Source organism: Phocoena sinus, chromosome 12 (assembly GCF_008692025.1).
Source record: "Phocoena sinus isolate mPhoSin1 chromosome 12, mPhoSin1.pri, whole genome shotgun sequence".
Classification (NCBI taxonomy): Eukaryota; Metazoa; Chordata; class Mammalia; order Artiodactyla; family Phocoenidae; genus Phocoena; species Phocoena sinus.
The window spans coordinates 83,006,204-83,026,524 of record NC_045774.1 but is presented as its reverse complement, the minus strand read 5'-3'; the positions used below and the strand labels follow the sequence as shown (position 1 = coordinate 83,026,524).

The 20,321-nt window shown below is 40.4% G+C and overlaps 1 protein-coding gene across 3 annotated transcripts in view; it reads left to right on the top strand.

Moving 5' to 3' along the window:
• Window positions 1–20,321, top strand: part of SMAP1 (small ArfGAP 1) — a 151,739-nt gene that overhangs the window by 56,338 nt on the left and 75,080 nt on the right. For all 3 annotated transcript variants that reach the window (XM_032651912.1, XM_032651913.1, XM_032651911.1), the window contains one exon: window positions 8,911–8,996. In XM_032651912.1, the coding sequence (XP_032507803.1) occupies window positions 8,911–8,996 (86 nt within the window). The remainder of the gene's footprint in view (window positions 1–8,910; window positions 8,997–20,321) is intronic.

The following is a 20,321-nucleotide window of genomic DNA, read 5'->3' as shown; positions in this document are numbered from 1 at the left end:
ATTAATAGGCTACCGTTTTGATCTGTTTCCTGGGTGTATTTGTTCTCGTGTGGCTTCACCGTCAGAGATGTTGTTCCACGTCTTATTCTCCTTTTCTGATAACTTTAATGAGACTTGACCTTGATTTGTTTTCCGTTGATCATCTTTATATGACATTGGTTTTTCATTACCTTTAAAAGGAACTCATATTCAAGATAGCTTTGCTAACCTCACAGACCTCTCTCTTCTGTTGTTTTCACATGATGTTTAAAAAGTAAAACCACTTGTTTTCTGAGATGATCGCTCTGTTCCCTTCTCCCACTTTTATCTGGACCTTCTCGTCCTTTATCGCCATTTTTTCTGTCCTGCTCCGTTTTGAATTACTCAGTGTAGGGCCCTGTCCTGGAAGGGAGATCTGGTGGTTCCTCATGGGAGCGCCTCCCCATTCCCAGCTTCTTGCACTTCCTTGCTCTTCGGGTGGGTAAAATCCCTTTCAGCTTCATCTGCTTTCTTCACGTTGCTTCACAGCAGTTTCCAGTTTGTATTTCTCCACTGTCTTAGTGGTCTGTTCTCAGATCCACCTGACACCTCATTAGCTGCGGGCAGGTCTAGTGGTCAATTATGCCTCGTCCTTACCTGATGGCATCTCGGGATTTGTGGGGATCCTCCATCACCAAATTTCAGTGTGAATATTGTACATGGGTTTTTAATCTAGTACTACTTTTTTTTTTTGTAAGGAGCATCTCAGAGCTTCAGAAACTGTCACTGCTGTTACAGAATTCCCATGACAAATAATATTTAATAGAATAAAATGGTCATTAAAACAGCTAATTTGAAGCACTCCATGATTTAACCACATTTGACCTGTATATGTTAGAACATTGTTTAACCTCTCAAGGTTTTGACCCTTAGATAAATTTCCATAGGGCCTTATATAACCAGACACATAATAAGCTTTCAGTTCACAATTCTTGGTATACACTTATTCAAGAGACCCCTGGTCAAACAACTTTTTTCTTATTTTGTGGGAGGACTCATTATAATTCCATCAAACTGATGAAATTTCTCAAATTGTGGCCTCATGTACACACTTAACTTTTTTTTTTTTTAATTGTGTATCCATTTTACAGATTTTCTGCAATGGCCCATTCTCATTGTATTTTTTAATTTTATTTATTTATTTATTTATACAGCAGGTTCTTATTAGTCATCAGTTTTATACACATCAGTGTATACATGTCAGTCACAATCGCCCAATTCATCACACCACCACCACCCTGCCGCTGCCCTGCGAACCATTTGACTGAGATTCAGCTTAGGCCACCTCCTTGCCAGGATTGTTAAATGTGTCCTCAAAGGAGCAGAGTAAGGTGGCAGCACAGTGCGGGGTTTATCTATTACCTGATGTGCAGAAAGAAATGTGATACTGTCTATAGCAAAATTTAATCTGTGAAGTTTCATAGGATGTTTGCATTTTAAACAATCCATTGGGGGAACAGGTCACATTTATTTTGAATCTGAATGTGCACGATTGTGATTTTTCTCTTGATTTTATTAATTGTTTTTGAGGTTAAACTTTTAAAAATATCAGTAATGCTTTTTAGAGTTCCCTTTTCCTAGTGACTGGCTATAGTTCTTGGCTCAAGTCACTCATTAACCCTATTAATTCCGTACTGTCTAGGTGGGACTGAGAGTGTAACCAAAGAAATCACAAGCTACTTGAAGATAAGGGATTCTGTCCCATAGGGAGTGCTCTGTTGGGTAGGAAGTTGTTGAGTGGCAGTGAATGTAGAATACCTGTGTGAGTGGATCATGTGGGAACACAATTATTGTTAATTTCATTGCACACAGTATTTTAGAGGCGAGGTTGCTTCTCTTCCTGCTTTCTGTGAATGTAAGATGATCGAGAATAGCAGGTGTGGTCAGGGCGCTGGCCTGGGACTCTGTAGACCTGGGCTCGGGGTTAGGCTTTGTTGGCTAAATGACGGGCCATTTTCAGCAAGTTACTTAGTAGTGGCTCCTTTTTTTCCCTTAAAAAAAAAATACCCTCAGTGTCTAGTGATATCATAAGTTCTAAACATATCTTTTAAATGTCTCCTTACCTTTTTGACAGTGACCTTTATTTATTAATTTCTAAAAGCATGCAGCAGTGTGCAGAGGGCCTTCTAGGCAGAAGGATAGAAAACGTGTCGTATTTGAGAAAGTAAGGTAGTTATCGGGTGCAGTTGTATGTGCATAGGGGGTGAAGGTGGAAGTTGTGGGCAGGGGCTGGTTTGGCCTTGATCCTGTGAGGGATGGGGGATGGGGAGAGGGACAGCCTACGAGCTCTTAACGTGTTCTCAGTTGAAGAGCGAAACCTAACGTTATGTTCCTTTTAAGAACATAAATCCAAGGGGCTTGTTCCTGCAGTGGCCTAGGCAGTGGGTGACTAGATCTTCAGCTGAAGTAGTGGCAATGAGGTTGATTAACGGGATAAACCTACAAAAATATTAAAGTTAGAATCACTAAGACTTCTGACAGAAGGGGCAAGAGTCCAGATGACTCCTGAGCTGGGTCTTAATCACCTAGGACGAAAGTAGTGGTTTATCCCTGGACTTCAAATGGTATGATTTCATAGTACGTAGAGATAACAGAAGACTGTAATGTGAAACTTTTCCAGTTTTGTCATAACAATGTTTAATTTTATTGCTTAAAAGAAAAAAGAATTCATTCTCTGAATTTGTAGCAACTTAGCCAGTGCTGCACCTTATGAATCAAGATCTGAGAATATCTAGAAATTGTGAAAAATAGGAAAACTGGTACCTCTGATTCCACATCATCATTTAACAATTTTAATGTTTAAATACGTGTGGTTTACTTACTTTGTTCTTAAAAACAACAATTAAAACAGAAAGAGATCAACTCCCCTAAAACGCAATTTCATGAAAACGGAAGGAATGGACTCTGTATTAAATATTTCCAAAGAGCTCCTGAGACCAAAAACAGTGGCCCTTCTTTTCCAGCAGCTGGAACCCAAAAGATCTTGAAACCAGTCCTGAAAAGCTTGCTCCTATGCAAGAAATCCTGGTGGCTTTTGAGAGGAAGATAGAGAACTATTCTGGGAAATTTCAAGTGGTAGTAGAGGTGAGTCATTGACATGAAGAATTGCCAGGGACTACAATTTCTCTGTTTAATTATGAGGTTTTAAAATATATACACACACACACGCACACGCACGTTCAGCTAAGGCAGTTTGAAATGTTAGTCTTTGTGTTCTACAAATTCTAATGAATAGAAAATAGAGCAAGTGGTGCTCCCTCTCCCGCGCAAAACCACATACATGGAAATCTTAAGAAGCAATAACTAATAGTTGAAAGTTTAGTGATGTCATCTTCAGCAACAGTAATGAAGGTAAGGATACTGGGAAAACACCTGGCATGTAAATGGCATATTTATATTTTGAATGTATTCTGACTGTGAGATATTCTTGGATGGGATTTGTTAAATGTATTAATTTTATTCGATCATAACGTCTCGGATTGTCAGGAGACCCTGTTCTCTTAGTGGAGGTGGAGGGCCCTAGTGAGAGGAGGTCTCCTTGCTCTGAGTCACATGCTGCTTGGATCCCTGGCTAAGCTCCCTCTGGATGTATTTTATTTAGGAACAGTGTAGGATTAATGAAGCCCCCCTCTAACTCTTTTATTGTGTTGGGGAGTGGGAAACATATGGACACGGTACAAACATCAAAGGGTACAGAAGGTGTAAGATAGGTGGTCTCCCTCCCATTTTTGTCCCTCAGTCATCCAGTTTCCCTCTGTAGGAACAACCCTGTTTTTCAGTTTCTTGTATATTCTTCCTGAAATGTTTTATGCATATATACAAACATACAGATGATACACATTTTTAGCTATTTTCATATCCTTACACAACAATCTTTTGACCTGGGAGTAAGAGTCTTCTCTCTCCCACCCCCGTCTATTTCTCAGAAAATGGGTAGAAGTGTTCTAATTTACATAGTTTTTTACCTTTTTTTCTCCAGATTTAGCATAGACCTGTAGCGTATTTCCATGACATGCTGATGTGTAAGATTCTATTATTTTGATGTTTTGCATTTTTGCCATTGGGAATTTAGAAGATCTAAGTGCCACATTATAACCTAGTCATTTGCAACAAAGCAATTAGTAATCTCAGTGCTTTGTTTTGTAGCTGTTATTCTTTTTTTCCACTTACTCCATTTTTAAAAATAGCCAGTAAACCCCAAAGGGCAAGTCAGTATACACATAAAAATTTATGAAAACTATGCAGATAGCTTCCTGAAACAGTCCATTAATGTGGGTTTCAGTTTGCTCATAAATGGTTGTTGCCAAGAGAGAGAAAGTACAGGAGACGCTCCAGGGACACTTGGGGTAGGTGCTGAGCAAAGGGGAGGGCGCACAAGGTGAAGGAGAGGGGAGGCCCAGGCGCCTGGCTCCTAAACGCAGACCCAGGCCCTGGGCTGGACTGCACTGGGTGTGCGCGGGCTAGGGCAAATAGGAGCAGCCTGCCCTGGAGTAGTGGCTTCACATAGTTAGATTCCACATCCCAGGAGTTTGGAAGGTTAAAGAAAAGAAAAAATGTGACGAATTTTATTCTCAGGAGAATGAATCATTGAGTTGGAACTTCAGGTGGCCTGTCACTTACCTTGTCTTTTATTATTTCCTGATATTGACAATGACAAACTTGGGCACACTGTGTTTCTGTATGTTCCTGTTGCCTTTTATCTTTGCATTCATTTCATGGCCCTTTTTGCAGTAAAACTGTTTTTGTGTGCTGCTTAATTACCATGTTTTTCCACTGGAGATGCCCCATTGACATAAAACAATGCCTTTTTTTTTTTAACATACACAGTAGTGTTACATAAAAATAAAATTTCCTATTACATTTGTTTGCGGTATGTTTATTAAATTACACAATCCAATAACTAAATGCCAATTAAAACTTTAAATTGACAACCTCAGTTCTCTGTAAAACGTTAAAAAGTTTAGAACTCTTTTAGCATATAAGATTTATTGTTTTCTTTGGTTTTTTTTTTTTTTTTTTTTTTGTGGTATGCGGGCCTCTCACTGTTGTGGCCTCTCCCGTTGCGGAGCACAGGCTCCGGACGCGCAGGCTCAGCGGCCATGGCTCATGGGCCCAGCCGCTCCGCGGCATGTGGGATCTTCCCAGACCCGGGCACGAACCCGTGTACCCTGCATCGGTAGGCGGACTCTCAACCGCTGCACTACCAGGGAAGCCCAGTTTTATTGTTTTTTAGTGCAAAAACTGGGACTGGGTGATATGTTGTCTACTTAGAAAGTTTCAGAAATAGAAATGCTCCATCTACATTAGATTGTGATGACAATGTGTTTAGCCCACAGAGGCTTTTCAGCATTTTGATTCAAACAGTATTTTTAAAAATTGAATCTCAAGTGATGTGTTAGGCTTTGGTCAACTGTTGTTCTGTGTATTGGATTGTGGGGGAGAAACTGAAAGCACTCAGATTATGAGGACAAGTGCTTTTTAATAGTGGGCTTTGGGATTCTTAAGTCTGTCCTATTATACCATTTCCAGGTGAAGCCTTCCTTTGCGGTTATAATGGTGATGGTTTTGGATGAAGATCGTTCATCAAAAAGTACAATGTAAAATTCATCTTTCTAGGACGATATAAAGTATAAAAGGAGGACAGATTGAATTTAATAGGCATAGTAAATAACATTAATTTTTAAATATGTCCTGCCTAAATGGCATTTATCATAACTGCGGAGTACACATTTCACTTATTCTTCAATATATTAATATATCTTTTCTTAAAGTAAAAATGAATGTGACTTTGTATTTCATATATTCTCACAATGGTTTGTTTGTCAAGAATATCAATACATTTCTGCTCACTGGATGCTTGCCTTGTTTTTAAAAAATCAGTTTTGAGATGAAGTATAGTTTACTATGTAAATAAATATTTCTTTTAAAATATTTTTAAAACTCTGTAACTAATTCCTTGAATTACCCAGCAGGGAACCTCTTTGTGCTTGTTTCCTCATCTGTAAAATGAAAACTGAGCCGCTAAAGCAAAGAGCCTGGTGTTCATGAGCCTTGTGTGATATGGTCCCCAGTTCCATTGGCTGCAGCCTGAGGTGTCTAGACTGCCAGTGGCCGATGTTGGTTCTGTCGAGTTTAATTCTAGTGGAGACTCCTGGGCCTGTTACTTAACATCTTGCAGCTTCAGTTTCCTTTCCTGTCAAATTAGGGTAATAATACCTAAATCCGGATTTTAAAAACTTTGAAATGACATATATATAAGCAATTGACGTATTATAATATATATGCAATTTATATATTATATATAATACATCTAATTTATAATACTGTATTATTTATATATATTAATAAGATATTGAGGCTAATGCTTGTTATTGTAGCTGTTAGGCTGTTTCATTATTTTCTTCTGCCAATTACCAGAATTTGCTCTTAAGTCCAATAGAAGAAATTTTCACGTGTTCTGTAGGGCCCTTGCCTGTAGTGTCTTGACACTCTGAGGGCAGGTAGTTTGTACCACACTCCTATCACCTCCCCAGAATGCCAGCTCCTGTTGTTTTTTTCTCTTCACTCTAACCATCTCCAGTGGCTGAACCAGCTTTATCTCCACTAATCCTTTCATTGCAGACTTTCCTTCCACCCTACTCTGTTCTACTTTTTAGAAACTTAGAAATTATTTGAGCTTACTAGTGTCTTCCTTCTCCTTACAAAATGATCTCTCTACATCCGTGATGTTATTGAATCCTTGTTTCCCCCAGTCCCAGCTAATAGAGACACACACACACGCGAGCACCTGCGTCAGGTCACTTTTTGGCAGTGGTCTCCTGTAGAAATGGCTCATAATTTCACATTACTTCTCCCTTTCAGATTTTATACCTTTTTGTCCTCCTGTCTAACTGTGATGGATAGCATCCCTAGAACAAAATTAAATAATTTGGTATAATGTACTTGTATGTCTTGTTCTTAATTTTTTATTTTGCCCAAATAAAATATTAATGACCTATATTAAAGAGAATATTTATATAAAATGTATAGAGTCATATGTATTGAATATAAGATAATATCACTGATTGTAAGAAACAACTACATTTTATGGACTAATTAGAAAAAAATGATCACTTACAAGACACGATCAGTTGTAAGATGCAGTTCTACTTCATGAATGTTATAATATGAAGAAAAATGTAACTTTGGATCAATGAGATATGGCAAGTATAGCAGTTACTGTTTTAGTCTTACTAAATTTTCTGTTAAAATTTTTATGTACTCTCGTTTGTGTGTTAGAAACTTCAAGTTTTCTTATTTTTGTAGTTTCTGTGAGCTGTATCTAAGTTACTTTTTGGTTCATTGCATATATTATGCACACTTTCTCTTGGTCTCATTCTTTCCAAACGTTTGATGCCTTTATGATGACGTGAGTTGGTCGTCTCTACTACTGAACTCCCACGTGCCCCCGCACAAAGATGCGGCGTCATTGAATGCTTGCGATGGAAAGCAGTCTTCCTTTTTTCAGGAAGGGTTAGCAGTCCTGACAGTCTCTCCGCTCTTCTCCCCACTCAGAGGATTGTTCCCTAGCCCTCCTCACACTGACTGAGTCCATGCTGCTGTGCCTCATGACACGGGGGAGCCCTTGGCCTGCTCTCTTCTCTCCAGAGCTAGAGAGCAAAACATTTTCTTGTTTCTCAGCTTACTATCCCTTAATGTTTCCCAGCCCTTTATTACTTCACGTTCTCATTATCTCTAGAGGAATGACTTAGAAATCTCATTTACCCTGAAAGAATTCTTATGTTGAGGTTGGGTGGTGTAGGTATCCAGAAATGGGTTTACATTAGTATCTTGCATAACTTAGAACTCTCAGTTGGGAGAAAAGTCACTGTATTTTTTTAATCTGAAGGAAGATGGTTCTGTATCCCCTTGAGGGCTACAACCCAAGGGTGACATCTAGTGATCTGTTAAGCCTAGATTGTCTTCTTGGGGATGCGGGGTGGGGGGGTGTGTGTTTAGGAAATCAGGGGAAAAAGGAATTATAAAAGCAGATCTTTCAACCAGTTAAAATATTTTAAGGAACTTAAGCTCCCTGAAAATGATGTAAAATAGTGATAGAGTAATGTTTCGTTTGTAAATGTTAGTTCAGTTTCTAATGTAATAGAATATCCTGGAAGTACTCTTTGGTTAGTCCTTACTCATAGGTGATCCAGAAACTTAATTTAGTAATCATTTCAACCAGTTTAATTATCTTATGCCTCCTTAGCAATGGTTCTTACTCTTGGGGTTGATAGATTTTAGGGAGAGTGCTGTGAACTCCTGAACTTATATGTAAAATTTGACCATTAGGCACAGTTTTTTGGTAGCGAGAGGAAGATCCATAGCTTTTGGCAGAATCTTAAAGAGATTAATAACCCCAAAGAAGTGAATCCACTTCTGTTGTGTTCTAGGGCGGCCCTATTTCTGCCTCACTGCTCTCCATTGTGGCCTTGGTTGTAAATCATGAAAACCTCAGAGTATTTTGAAGCTCAAAACAAAGAAAATTTGATCTTGAGTTATTGGCCTTAGAAATGGCAGTGGTGTTCAAGTGGTACATTTAAAACAATAGTAATACCACGAACTGCCAGGGAATCCACTTTTAGGAAGTAGTGAGTGTAAATGAAGGTGGTATCGTAGTCACGGGAAAAGACATTCGAAAACTGCAGATCCACGTATGTTGAAGACATGTGAAGAATTAAAACTATGCTTCTGTTTTGAACTTGAGTAATTAATTTCATAGTTGTGATTTAAATTATTTTTCTAAAGAATATTGGAAATGATAAATGTCTGGTGTTTGTATGTATGTGTGTATAGGAATTACTTTTTAATGTTTATATGAATAATGAAAATATGTGATTTTTTTTTTTATTATAGTGCATGCAAGATATGGGAAATACTAAAGCAAGACTACTATATGAAGCCAATCTTCCAGAGAACTTTCGAAGACCACAGACAGATCAGTATACTTTAACATTTCTTTATTGTGGGGTTTAAAAGAATCAGCTCATTTTTCTAGTTCATATTTTAACTTTGTATTGAATATTTAGGAAGAAGTGACCTTTATCATACTGTTGTTCATGAAAAATAGAAATTGATTTGCCCTGAGCTATGCTTTGTATATGGTAAGTTTTTAATAGGAATCTGGTAATACATGATCTATATAGTATTTTTATGTAATTATTATTGAGTATAAAATATTATAACTGATTCCTCTTTTTTCTTGTTTTTTTTTTTTTTTTGCGGTACGCGGGCCTCTCACTGTTGTGGCCTCTCCCACTGCGGAGCGCAGGCTCAGCGGCCATGGCTCACGTGCCCAGCCGCTCCGCGGCATGTGGGATCTTCCAGGACCGGGGCACGAACCCACGTCCCCTGCATCGGCAGGCGGACTCTTAGCCACTGTGCCACCAAGGAAGCCCCAAACTGATTCCTCTTGGTTGATCTCCAACTCTTGATTGGAGCATATAGGTTGTTTATTATTTTAGACTATTATTAGAGGTTTGATTTGTGAGCATCTTGAGTATTTTTTGAAAAATCATTTCCAGAGAAGTTTCCTTTGAATATTTATTTATTTGGCTGCATCAGGTCTTGGCTGCATTGGGTCTTCGTTGCGGCACTTGGGCTTCTCTCTAGTTTTGGCATGCGAGCTCTAGAGAGCACAGGCTCAGTAGTTGCAGCGCATGGGCTCTCTAGTTGTGGCATATGGGCTTAGTTGCCCCATAGCATGTGGGATCTTAGTTCCCCGACCAGGGATCGAACCCGTGTCCCCTGCATTGGAAGGCGGATTCTCAATCACTGGACCACCAGGGAAGTCCCTGGAGGAATTTCCTTTGATCACCTTTATGTGGTAATTATGTTTATGTGAAGCAGTTGACAGACAAATCCCATACTTGGTGGACGTGGATGGTGGCAGGGATGTGGGGTCATGTCACTGCTGACCTTCCGTGGGTCACAGGCTGCATGGCTCTCTCTGCTTTCACATCTGACCTAATGAATGAGGGGAATATTTTCTCACAGGCGTTTTAGTGAGGATTTTTTTTTCACATGTTAAAGAGAAATCGTTTGATTTTATAGGATTCCTCGAACTCATATTGAAGTTTGAGAAAAAGCTCATTAGAATAAGATTATCTAATTGACTGTAGGTATATGTGATTTTATCCAAAGGTGATTTTTGTGATTTTGGCAATATAATGTAGTTTCTTAAAGATCAGTTGTGTACTGGACTCTCCTGGTGATCCAGTGGTTAAGAATCTGCCTTCCAATGCAGAGGACGTGGGTTCGATCCCTGGTCGGAGAACCAGCCCGCGTGCCGCAACTACCAAGCCCGCGCACCACAGCTAGAGAGCCTGTGTGCCACAACTACCAAGCCCGCATGCCACAGCTAGAGAGCCTGTGTGCCACAACTACCGAGCCCACGTGCCACAACTAGAGAGCCTTGCGCCACAACTACCGAGCCCGCGTGCCACAACTAGAGAGCCCGCGCACTGTGCAGCCCTCACGCCACAACTAGAGAGCCTGCACACCACAACTACTGATCCCGTGTGCCACAACTTGGTAAAAGCACCCATGCTGCAAGGAAGAGCAGAGCCCACGCACCACAACGAAAGATCCCACGTGCCCCAACTAAGACCTGACGCAGTCAAGTAAATAAATTTTTTTTTTTTTTTTTTTTTTGCGGTACGCGGGCCTCTCACTGCTGTGGCCCCTCCCGCCGCGAAGCACAGGCTCAACGGCCATGGCCCACGGGCCCAACCGCTCCGCGGCATGTGGGATCCTCCCGCACCGGGGCACGAACCCGCGTCCCCTGCATCAGCAGGCGGACTCTCAACCACTGCGCCACCAGGGAAGCCCAATAAATATTTTAAAAAAAATTATGTGTAGCTTAAAAAAAAAAAAAAGGAACAGCTGTGTACTACCCGTGTGTATACTAAAACAGTTTGTGTGATCAAACAATGAAAAAAATTGATCTTTTCTCAGAGATACAGGCCATTATATATATTTTTTCATATTTGTATAGAAACCTTTTGGGTTATACTCAAGAAGTTAGTATTTGTCCTGTTCTGTTTCTGCTTCCTCCACCTTCTTCCCACACATTTAGCAGTCTGATATCCCAAGCTATTTTTATTACAGCAAGATCCTGGGGTAGGAGTGGGTGGTACATTTCAGGCATAAAAAATTGTGTGAGCAGAAGTATGAAGGTGTGAGGACACTTGACATTTTAAAGTTTTGATATGACAAGATTTAAGTTTCGTGGGCCAGTGGCAGAAGAAGCTCATTTTTCCAGATTGTGAAGGGTTTTCAGTACCATATAGAGCAGCATATAGGTAGCATATAGAGCACTACCTCATTTCATTGGCCCAAAGGATTGAAGGATTTGAAAAGCCATGAAGAATTTTGAGGCAGGAGAAACATTAGAAATATTAGCTTCTACCACAAGGAAGATGAGTTGGAGGAGGTCGTGGAGTCACAGAGGGCATGTAGAATACTAGTACAGCCCTGAGGGGAGCAGTGATGAAGAGATGAATTACGTGGGAGACTTGAGAACAGGCAGGAGGGAATTGGGGAGACTGGAAGGGAACTGGGAAGGCAGGGGCAGTTGGATTAGGTTAAGATTGCCTGGGCTTCCCTGGTGATGCAGTGGTTGAGAGTCTGCCTGCCGATGCAGGGGACGCGGGTTCGTGCCCCGGTCTGGGAAGATCCCACATGCTGCGGAGCGGCTGGGCCCGTGAGCCATGGCCGCTGAGCCTGCGTGTCCGGAGCCTGTGCTCTGCAGCGGGAGAGGCCACAACAGTGAGAGGCCCACGTACCGCAAAAAAAAAAAAAAAAAGAAAAAAAGAAAAAAAGAAAAAGATTGCCTTTGTTTCCAGGGAAGACATTGCAATGACCCCAAGTTTCCTAGCTTGGCTGAGGTTCTGTGAGTGAGGTAAACTTCTTCATCGGGGAAGGAATTCAGTACCAGATGAAAGTGTAAGGGTTATAAATTGAAGACAGTGAGCCATCACTTTGGGCAGGATAAGGTGTCTGTGGGACACATGCATGGAGATGCCCATCTAGAAGCTGGAAACAGGAGTCTGGACCCTAAAAGAAAGCAGGAAATGCAGTGTAGACAGGAGAGTCACTTAGCACGTAGGTGATAGAAAAATGCTTGCTAAAGTTGTGTTTACCTAGGGCAGTGATCCTGGATTCTTTTTTTTTTTTTTTTTTTTTTTGCTGTATGCGGGCCTCTCACTGTTGTGGCCTCTCCCGTTGTGGAGCACAGACTCCGGACGCACAGGCCCAGCGGCCATGGCTCACGGGCCCAGCCGCTCCGCAGCATGTGGGATCTTCCCAGACAGGGGCACGAACCGGTGTCCCCTGCATCGGCAGGCGGACTCTCAACCACTGTGCCACCAGGGAAGCCCCTGGATTCTTTTTTAAATAAATATATTTATTTATTTATTTTTGGCCTTGGGTCTTCGTTGCTGCACACAGGCTTTCTCATTGCGGAGAGAGGGGGTACTCTCCGCTTCAGTGCGTGGGCACTCTTCTCATTGCGGGGGCTTCTCGTTGCGGAGCACGGGCTCTAGGCGTGCGGGCTTCAGTAGTTGTGGCTCGCGGGCTCTAGAGCTCAGGCTCAGTAGTTGTGGCGCACGGGCTGAGTTGCTCTGTGGCATGTGGGATCTTCCACGACTCAGGCTCGAACCAGTGTCCCCTGCATTGGAAGGCAAATTCTTAACCACTGCACCACCAGAGAAGTCCCTGGTCCTGTATTCTTTTTTGCGGTTTTATTGAGAATCTTGGGAATGCTGTTTTCCTTCTCCTCTGGAAAGTGAGGGCATAGGGCAGAATCCTGAGGAAGAGAGCATGGTGGAAGGAGATACCACAGAGCAAATAAACTGTGTTCCAGGTGGTTGTTACCACTGCTTGCTAGTTGTATTAGGTTATTCCTTTCTCTGCTTCTCACCCCCAAGCCTGAGTTAACATATAAAATCCCTCAAATTGAAGAATTTCCCTTGTCTGGAAGTTTGTGTGTATGTGTGTGTTTGTGTGTGTGTGGGGGTTGGTTTGGTTTGAATTGGGCTTCTTGGACTTCTCTTGAACGTTATGAGGGTAAATTACTTGAGGTTCTTGAGATTTGGGGTAGTGTCCTTTATGTGGTATCTGGTGGATGAATGTGGCTTCCAAGGTATTTAGTTCATCCCCATGATGCCGTGTTGCTTTGAGAAAGTCCTGAAGGTATTCAGGGGAGGATAGGACCTCGGTGTCCCCTTACACTGCCCTCTTCTGTGTACCATTTGGTACACATTCGTAGGAATTCTGTTTCTTAAGTAATTACTATCCATTTTATGGTGAACCTAATAGAAGTAAAGGATTAGTGAGATGGTGAGTTCTTTTTTCTGGTGTTTTTTGCCATGTCCTTAAATGTTTGGTCCTTATCTAAACATTTCAGGAGAGATGAGATTTTTGTAGTGAATTGATTGGTGTCTGGTATCAGTAAGTCCTTGACCTTTGACACAGTGAGGGTGTGGCATTGGAAACAACTGCAGTAGCTTTCCTGCTCAGCGAGGGTTCGCTGCGTGCCAAGCCCTGAGTTTGGCACTTTATGTACATTAGCTTTCTAAATTTTCAGAGCAGCTCAGATAGAGCATAATATTTTTATTCTTGGCAGGCAAGAGGGTAGGGTTCTCAAAGAGCTGTTAAGAAACTTCCCAAAGCCTCCAGACTTTCCCTCGTGTGTAAGGACACTTGGATATTATTATACTTAATGATGATAGTCTGAGTAAAATCAGTGTTGTCACATTTGAGTCCTGGTGGGTGGCTTTTAAAAATAGATAGGCTTATAGTCTGGGACTCTTTGCAGCTAAGACCATAAGGTCTAGGTGAGAATGTCAGTTTTTGAGTACCTGGTATGATTCAGGTCAGGCTCTTAGATAATGTGTGTCTTTGCTACTGTTAGTTCAAGCATGTGTGTTTGATTTTTCAAACTAAATGTTACTTGTAAAGCGGTTGCAAATTATGGTCATGTTCATATGAGGTGTTGACCTCTTGCTGTTTACAGAAAGATAATCTAAGTTTGTCAGAAACTAAAGAGGGATTTTGTCTAAAGACATTTGAGATAGATGACTACTAATGATAAGAGTATAAGATGACATCTCTTGGACCATAAGACCAGCTTCTATATCTAGTGTAATACTATAGTCTTCAAAAATGTTTTTTACCAAAAAAAAAAAAAAATGATTCTGAAGAACCTAGGGGCAGGACAGGAATAAAGACGCAGACGTGGAGAATGGACTTGAGGACACGGGGAGGGGGAATGGTAAGCTGGGACGAAGTGAGAGAGTGGCATGGACTTATATATACTACCAAATGTAAAACAGATAGCTAATGGGAAGCAGCCGCATAGCACAGGGAGATCAGCTCAGTGCTTTGTGACCACCTAGAGGGGTGGGATAGGGAGGGTGGGAGGGAGACGCAAGAGGGAGGAGATATGGGGATATATGTATACGTATAGCTGATTCACTTTGTTATACAACAGAAACTTAACACAACATTGTAAAGCAATTATACTCCAACAAAGGTGTTAAAAATGTTTTTTACCTTAGTTATTACAGCTACGTCACTTTTATCCCTCCTTTTAATTATGAAGCACTGTGATTTGGAGCTATTATTAGGGAGACTAGTAAAACCAGTCCCCTTTTTTTATTTCATCAATCATTGTAAAGCTCAGTGCTCTTTGAGAAGCCTAACATCTCTGCACTTTTACTGATTTAAATATAGTTGTCTCATCCTTAGAGGCAAGTAAAACTCATATAATATGGGACCTCACTGCATTCTTAACAAGATTTGTTACTTTTTAAAAGCTTTGCAATTTACAAAAGTTAAGCAGAAGCTGCTGTGAAAGTGTAATTTCTCATGTGGCCTGTGGTTAATTCTACGTGGCATGTATGAGTGCATGACAAGTGATAAAGCTTTACATTAAAGCTTTTCATTAGGATCTTTCTTCTTATCTGATAACTTTAATTACCTCAGTTCCATGAGTTCTGGTGTGCACCAGAGCTAATCAGCGGTGCTTCTCCTTGGAGCTTTTGAAAATTTTACTGCTATCTGTGTTTTGTGTCTGGAACTGGAACATTTTGTTCTTGGGAATAGATATTAATTTGTATTTTAAGTGGCATCTTTAAAGAAAGGAAAAATCTTAAAGTACAAATAAATACATGTGAAAAGATAAAACACATAGTGATGGGAACATTTTTCTGGACTTCTGTAGTGCTTGCTGTCTGTTAGTTTGGAGGATTGGGACAGTGATTGGTGCCGTGCTGAGTGTTTTGTGACCAAAGGCATGGGGGGTATTCTGGGGTATTTCGTTGTTTGTGTACTAAGTCCCAAGTCAGCCACCTAAACTTGCGTTGTCGTTGGTATATTCCTTACCTTGATTTGCTGAAAATATTACTGTTCTATTTCTTTTTGTGGGGGAGGAGTTGTATTATTGATGTCTGTCAGTAATAAGTCCTTTTGTCTCAGATGGCACCTGGATGCTGGAAAATGAAGATAAGTATTCCCTGATCTTCAAATTTATTGGTTCTTTTGTTGCTGCTTCTCACTTGCTCATGTTTAAAAGTTGGTGATAGGCACGCCATCTTAGCCTTGGCTCAGCAGTTTTCTGTTTCCTCCTCTGCTGTGGGCCCTGTGTTTAAAAGAGCTGCCTGTCAGAGCATGGTGATTGATAATAAGAGCTGAGGGTTAAACAGTAGTCACTCTGCCCCCCACTGCTCTTAGGTCTTTCCACACACTAGCGTGTTTAATCCTGCGAGATGAGTCTTGGTGTTATCGCCATTTTAAAGGTGAGGAAACTGACACCAAGTTATACAGAAATAAAAGCTAACTTCATTTATGCTTACTGTTTGTTAGGTACTATGCTGAGGGCTTTATCTATATTATCCACAAAACTGTCAGCAACTTGGTAAGATATGGAGTATTATTGTCATTTTCACTACTGGTACCAGAAATGAGGGTATGCATTGGAGACCATCTTCCTTGAGAATTAGTGCTATAGTCAGCATATAATGCAAAATTATTGTCAAATTTCCCTTGAAAATCCCTTACATTGTCTACAGTGGCAGTTTGCAGACACAGAGACCCTCTATAAATCCAACTGGGCTGTTCTTGGCCCACTAGAGTTGGAATAGAATTCAAGCATCAGTGACTACAGGCCCATGAGCCAACTCCTGTTTTTGTAAATAAAGTTTTATTAGAACATATCCATACCCATCCATTTATCAGTTTTCTGTGGCTACTTTGGAGCTACAAATGCAGAAGTGAGTAGTTGCAAAATAGACCAACTGACCCACAGAACCTAAAATATTTACTATATGGCCCTTTAAGAAAAAGTTTGCTGACCCCGGGAATAAATCAGCGTTTCTTTAGGTGAATTAACAGTGAAGAATTGGCTTGCTTTTGGGACGTTTTACAAAAATACATGAGGACCATGTGATACATTCTTGGCCTAAGAGGCCATGTAGGGCCTGAGAGCATCCAAGGATGTGGCATGTTCCCTGAATCACAGTTCTTCTCAGGTGACTCCACTGAGTTTTAAAAGTTCACTTTGTGGTGTGCTTTGTTTTTTAAAAAGCAATGTTTTATGTTAATAATGAGGAATATCCTAGTACATTGTCGTATCTTGATGCTTTAATTTTTTTATGTCCTTGAAAAACAGATCAACTTTCATCTCATATTAAGTTCTTAAAATTACTTACTGCTTAGATAATTTCTGATAGGGTTTCTTTTTTAATATCATAAACAGTAACCAGACTCAGCTATATTTGAATTATTTATTTAAAATACACTAAGTATAAATTAAGATTTCACAGATATCTGTCATTTCTGAAAATTCACACAACATATCATTTCATCAGATGTTAGTATTGTTTTTCACTCCAAAAGATTGTATACTTAAAATGTTTGCCTTTTTCAAATCGATATTTATAAAACCATCATAGTTTTCAATATTTTAGTTTTACAGTGGTGGTTAAATTATTTTATATACTTTATTTTTAATCTTAATGATTAGTTTCCTAAAACTAAATTTTGGTCATAAACAACAATCTTTCCTTTGTCATAAACATTTCATAAATGAGAGTATTAAAATCTTTCCAGGCTTTAATATGTAGTACACTTGAGGGACTTCCCTGGTGGTCCAGTGGCTAAGACTCCGTGCTCCCAATGCAGGGGACCCAGGTTCGATCTCTGGTCCAGGAACTGGATCCCACGTGCATGCCGCAACTAAGAGTCCACATGCCACAACTAAGATCCTGCATGCTGCAACTAAGACCCAGTGCAGCCAAAATAAATGAATAAATATTTTAAAAATATGTAGTACACTTTAAACAATATCCAAAATAGACTGTTGTTTCCATCTTTAAGGAGGAAAAATATCAGTGTTGTTCACCTCCCAGATATTTAAACATAAAAATTATACTTTAAGAATTTAGGGGCTTCCCTGCTGGCACAGTGGTTGAGAATCCACCTGCCGATGCAGGGGACACGGGTTTGAGCCCTGGTCCGGGAAGATCCCACATGCTGTGGAGCAACTAGGCCTGTGACCCACAACTACTGAGCCTGCGCATCTGGAGCCTGTGCTCCGCAACAAGAGAGGCCGCAATAGTGAGAGGCCTGCACACCGTGATGAAGAGTGGCCCTCACTTGCCGCAACTAGAGGAAGCCCTTGTACCGAAATGAAGACCCAACACAGCCAAAAATATATAAATAAATTTTAAAAAATAAAGAATTTAGATTTCCAAAATTTTCTTAGTTAAGAAATAACTATATACATATTATATGTAATATTTATATCTAGAAATAAATATAATTACTGTTTTTAAAATAGTATACAGTTTTTAAAAACAGTAAACATATTTCCTGTCATCTAGAGTGGAAATGACATCAGTCTAAGTAAATTCTATTTTCTCTTCCCTGTTGCGGTGGTAAATAGTTGTCTCTGCAGTGAAAGTTGCTCAATACACCACATCCACACACCTCATCCAAAGGGCCTGTCTTTTTGATTGTTTCATTTTTTCCTGTTAGAAAACTAGAATAATGTAATATTGAACATGGATTTACAGTCATGTGCGAACTTAACATTTAGCTTATTTACATGTGAAATAGTTGGAATAAATAACATTCTTGCATTTTATGAAAATCTTGGGGTGTTTTGGTAATTTTTTGGTACTGGCTGCCAAAATGTTCACATATCTAAATAAATAATCAGCCTTTGACAGCTCTGGGGCCTTTCACCTGTAAGGTCTCCAAGGCTACCTTGAAAATAAAAGGCACTCTCCACATTTGACCTTCTTCTCTAGATTTGAAAGCATTTGTTATCATTAGCAGAAATAAATGACTGATTCACAAATGAACTTGTGATGACCAGTAACATTTTGAAAAAAGTGGAAGTCAGACATTCTGGTTTCGAATCATCACAACTCTCCCTTCCTTGTACTGTAGAATCCCAGAGAACTTCTTAAACTTTCTGTGCCTGGTTTTAGTTGTAAAATGGCACCTACCTCATAGTTTACGAGGACAAAAGGAGATAAAGTACCTTTCACATACTCAATTTATAAAAATCCATCTTTAAAAATGGCTTTCAATTATTCAGCTTACTTAATAAATTGAATGTTTAGATTTTCTGTCTTACTTGCCCTCCCTGGCCCCCTTGGAGTGCTTTCTTTTAATACCCACTGTATAGTTGTCTGTCAACTCTTTCTATTACCTATGGCCTCAACTGTCAATTTAAAGAGCTTTTATTAATTTCTAATAAGGAGCTTTTGACTGAAAATATATTGTTTTACTGCTTCAGGTAACTTTTCTTTGAACAGGATGTCTTAACCTGGGGATCTACAGAGAGATTGTATTTCAGTGTAATTCATTTCCTTTGTAATTCTATGTATTTTATTTTATGCATTTTTTTAAGGTTTTTTTATTTTAAGTGCATTCTTTTTAAAAAATTAATTTATATTTTGGCTGCGTTGGGTCTTCGTTGCTATACGTGAGCTTTCTCTAGTTGTGGCGAGCGGGGGCTACTCTTCGTTGTGGTGTGTGGGCTTCTCATTGCGGTGGCTTCTCTTGTTGCGGAGCATGGGCTCTAGGCGTGCTGGCTTCAGTAGTTGTGGCATGTGGGCTCAGTAGTTGTGGCTCGCGGGCTCTAGAGCACAGACTCAGTAGTTGTGGCGCACGGGCTTAGTTGCTCCGTGGCATGTGGGGTCTTCCCGGAGCAGGGCTTGAACCCGTGTCCCCCTGCATTGGCAGGCGGATTCTTAACCACTGCGCCACCAGGGAAGTCCCTTTTTTTAAGGCTTTTATTTGTTTTTATTAAGTCAGTGCCCAATTTATACTATTTTATGCATTTAAAAGCACTATCTCCACAGGCTTTACTTGACTATCAAAGAGGTTCATGGTACTAAAAAATTAAAAAGTTACAAATCCCTGATGGAAGAAGTTCCATTTTAGTAGAATATGATAAAGCCATGGTTGTTGGACTGCTAAGAGAAGTCATCTCTGTAAGATAACTCAGGACTATTGGATCCCACTAGAAATGACTCACCTATCAACAGGTAGGGCTGGTCCCCCCAACTTCAGAAAATTAAATAGTTCTCACCTTGGTTTTAGCTTCTTGACTTCTCCATTTCTAGAACCTTTGCAGGAAAAAAAATAGCCACCGTTTTTCTAATATACAGAGAATCTTCTCTGATACAATCAGAGGCAGCCATGTATGGTGGAAGGGACATAAGTATTGAAATCACAATTGTTTAGTCTTTCCAAGTTGCTGATTCTTCATCTATGATGTGGAAATAATAATATGCACATTACTGTGTTGAGGAAGGATTAAAGGAAAAAACTATGGACAGGGACTTCCCTGGGCACAGTGGTTAAGAATCCACCTGCCAATGCAGGGGACACGGGTTTGAGCCCTGGTCCGGAAAGATCCCACATGCCGTGGAGCAACTAAGCCCGTGCGCCACAGCTACTGAAGCCCACGCACCTAGAGCCCGTTCTCCACAATGAAGCAAAGCCCCCGCTTGCTGCAACTAGAGAAAGCCCGCATGCAGCAACGAAGACCCAACACAGCCAGAAAAAAACTATGGACAGCACACAGCACACAGTGTCTGGTGCGCTGTGGTTACTGTATGGGCGTTAGTTTCTTTACTTACACCGAGAATCCAAAATGAACATTAAGTGAATTTAGAGCTGAGTCAGGGTAGAGGGCTGTGGAGCGTGGTGGAATTGAGAAATGTGGTTACTTTTCTTTTTAGAATCAG